The sequence below is a fragment of the Cariama cristata genome, unplaced genomic scaffold (genome assembly GCF_000690535.1).
Source record: "Cariama cristata isolate BGI_N322 unplaced genomic scaffold, ASM69053v1 scaffold18692, whole genome shotgun sequence".
NCBI classification, from domain to species: domain Eukaryota; kingdom Metazoa; phylum Chordata; class Aves; order Cariamiformes; family Cariamidae; genus Cariama; species Cariama cristata.
In genome coordinates, this window is record NW_009603434.1 from 1 (window position 1) to 3,471 (window position 3,471).

General features: G+C 36.9%; 1 protein-coding gene across 1 annotated transcript; it reads right to left on the reverse strand.

Moving 5' to 3' along the window:
* Window positions 1-110: 110 nt before the first annotated feature.
* On the reverse strand, window positions 111-3,096 carry LOC104157751 (N-acylethanolamine-hydrolyzing acid amidase-like; the record flags this gene model as incomplete). Its single annotated transcript, XM_009695209.1, has 3 exons — window positions 2,945-3,096; window positions 965-1,091; window positions 111-201 (listed from the first exon to the last, which is right to left on the reverse strand). Coding segments are annotated over exons 1-3 (319 nt in total), but the record flags the coding sequence as incomplete, so codon positions are not given.
* Between the last annotated feature and the right edge of the window lie 375 nt (window positions 3,097-3,471).

Here is a 3,471-nt window from a genome sequence, read left to right on the forward strand (position 1 = left end):
CCTTAATCATAATTTTCCCTCTAGGAGAACATGAGAGAAGGGCCAGAGCAGGCAACAATCAACTAAAACAGAGTATAAAACATCAGGCGTGGAAGACAGCTTTATTTTACCTCGTTCATCACCGGAGATTGTGAACTTGTGTGGGCTTTGTCCAGTCCATAAGCCTACGTAACCAAGAAATGTGGTGCCTTGATATGCTATCTGAAAACAGGAAACATGCACTATTTTAGCATTCTGGAACAGAACACTAGTTAAAATATAGGCAACAGTCTGAAGCAGCACCCTGTACTTTTTTCTGTGACTTTCATATCCAAGCTGCCATAAAACACCTTGCCTTAAATTACAGTAAAACTTGCAAAGTAAATTATAAAAAGACCCTGAGGACCAAAATTCACTGCATTTCCTTTGTTAACAATCGCCAACTGCTACAAAAGTTTTGCTCAAGTTAGCGAATAGCCAAGCAAGAAACATAAAGTTCTCCATTTGCAAAATGGACTGATGAATATTAAGAAAATCACACTAACAAGGACTACACTAGCAACTAGTTTGTTTTTGGAAATTTTAATCTAAAACATACACATTGCTCATGAAAATTAACAAGGCCTTAGAATCAGTCCCTGCCAAAACTGATCTCTTTTCTATATTCTCTAGTACTTCTTTTTTTTTTTTTATATATTTTGACATTTCTTTCTTTCAATATCTCCTACCAAGTAACTATTGTGAGATAGTAGATTATGCTGTTCTAGTTGTTCCATTTTGTCACCACAAACTCGATGTCCAGAAAGCAAAGAAAACCACCATTCATCCCACATTCCTAGACAGACTGACTGTGGGGCTCTAATAATCTAGTAAACTTGTATGGGAACCACAATCCTACATTAAATCCCACTGCCAACGCAGATGTATGACCATACCCCAATTCCTTCACAGAATACCACCCAGCCACGTCAACCACAGATCATACCTGCCCACTTTTTATAAACCGCACATCAATTGTAATCTTGCTTAATATATCAACAAAATCGTAATCCAGGTTCCGACCATGGTAAATGTTTCCTTTGTCATCCTGAGCAACAATACTAGTACAGAACCTTCAAAGTCAAAAAGGAGAAAGAATGATTTAAGAAAAAGCTATGAGAATGCTTTCAGTATTATAGTTGAATTAGCTCAACATTTCAGAAGGAACAACTGAGATTATCTTCTGTAAAGTGTTTTACTAATGTAAGCATACAAATAGGAGTTTGCATTACATCACTAACGCTTATGCTTCCCAACCTGAGAATTGTCTCTTCCTACACTTTTTGGTAAGATTTCTTACAGGTTTTAATTTCAAATTGGAAAAAAAAAAATTAAAAAAAAGGACAGAATGGATTGACTGAAGCTCTGCATAACTATACAACACGGCAATGTTCTGTATGTCTAATGCACGATATCCATAACAGAAAGTCCTTTCCTACAGAGTCTAAGATATAAAACTGTACAATACTTATCAGGTCCCACCTGGCTCAGAAAGTCAAAATCCGCACTACTGTCCACATCAGGTCAGATATTACAGTCCAGGTAGGAGGCAGCATTTCCACTTGGGAAAAAATTCGTTATTCCATTTTACTTCTTTTATAAATCAAGATGAAAAGCTGACATCTAAAAATGTTCGCAAAGTATCAGTCTGAAACTTTCTGGATTTCATTTTGACAATCATAGATAATTTCATTTCAATGTGGACTGCATTTATATTTTTAATCACAGCTAGATAAAAAATTCAAACAGTCCTTTCAAACTGAAAACATCAGTTGTTGTTAAAGTGTCAGCCATTTCAATAATAGTCTAACCTCTTCTCTAGAATGGGAAGTGTGCTGAAATTCCTTTTTTAATAACAGTTTCAGTTTCGTTGAAACAGGCTTTTTTATGAAGTATACTGAATTAGCAGGAATTTAAAGTTTATTTTCTGTGGAATTATGAATTTGTCATTCCAGGGATGCATAGCACCGTCTTTCAAAACTGTAAAAGTAAAAAATTTTGCAAACAATTAGTTTGTTCCTGGTTGATGTTTTTTCTTTAGTATAGTTAGAGCTGAGAAACTTAAAACTTCATGAGCCTTACCAGGGTTAAGAATTATAAGTTTCCTCTGTGAAATACTAAGAAAGCTAGCATTTAAATGACTATCTTACCTGATATTAATCCTTATCTTAAAAAAAAGCACTTTAACCAAATACCACACATTAAGAAAAATAATAATCCTAATGCGTACAAGGAGCTGTATGCACCTGTTTTTTATTAAAAACTATATGGGGAAATATTTTTATGATCCTCAGGCAAAACAGAGTGTTTATTATTCTTCTGCACATGCCTCTAGGGCAAAAAAAGACAATGAAACTGAGTATTTTTTCCACTGAGGTTTTGTTTGCTGTATAAAGACATCCATTTTCCAGTATGCAAATCAAAAAAAATTACATTATACTGTCATTGTGAATATTCATCTAGAAAATGGTGTAGAAGCAACTTTATCTTATGGTTGAATGGTTAAAATAATTAGATTGCAACTAATCATTCTAGTTTCCTTTTTGGTGAAATGCAACAATTTAAATGACAAAAGAGTACATTACCTGATCTTCAAAGATAAATGAATCCAAATACCTTGAATAGATCACCCTTCCTTATTAGCAGAAATTATCTTCATACTTCTATACATTTATACATATATACATACACAAAAACATCACACCTACATGTCACCTTTATTAACAAATAAAAACACTACTCTGCATTTCTCGTTCAATTCAGGATACGAACTGCCTAATGAGAATGAAACCTTCCAGCTGAACGTATGAAATGGTATGAGAATGAACAGTGCAAATCATCTGCGTTTTTGTGTGTTCTCCCACACTGAACTAGAAGGAATCTCTACATCCATTTCTACCAGATTCTGTAAGTACCAGACACTTACGCAGTAGATTCATAGGCAAAGTTAAGCAGGACTCCATCTCCAAGACTTATTCCCAGTGCTTTGCACAGTCCCCGAATTTCCCCCGCGAAGGGCTGTGGCATAAAGAACTCCAATTCTGCTGCTATCGGCCGAATAACTTCGTGGACCCATTTTGGTACACTTTCACTGCAAAACACACTCAAGGCATTAGCTGAGACAAAAAGGTTTGCAACCTGGCAGTCAGATACCCAAGGAGCCTGCCACTTCTCTGATCAGCCCGTCCCAGATTATGCTGCCCCCCCACTAGCAGCCTCTCCCGCGCTGCATCAGACATCCCTGCATCCTACCCCTCACCAAGTCAGCTTCTGCTTGCCCCCAAAGAAGCCACGACCCCAGTAAAGCATTCAGCACAGGCTTCCTACTTGTCAGGTTTTTCATTCCTACTAGGGATCTCCCCAGTCTGTCCTCTGCCAGGTTCCGAAGTGTACCCCTTATGCAGCGGCAGTAGGTTAACACTCAAAAAAAACCCGGAATTTTGGAGTTCAGAG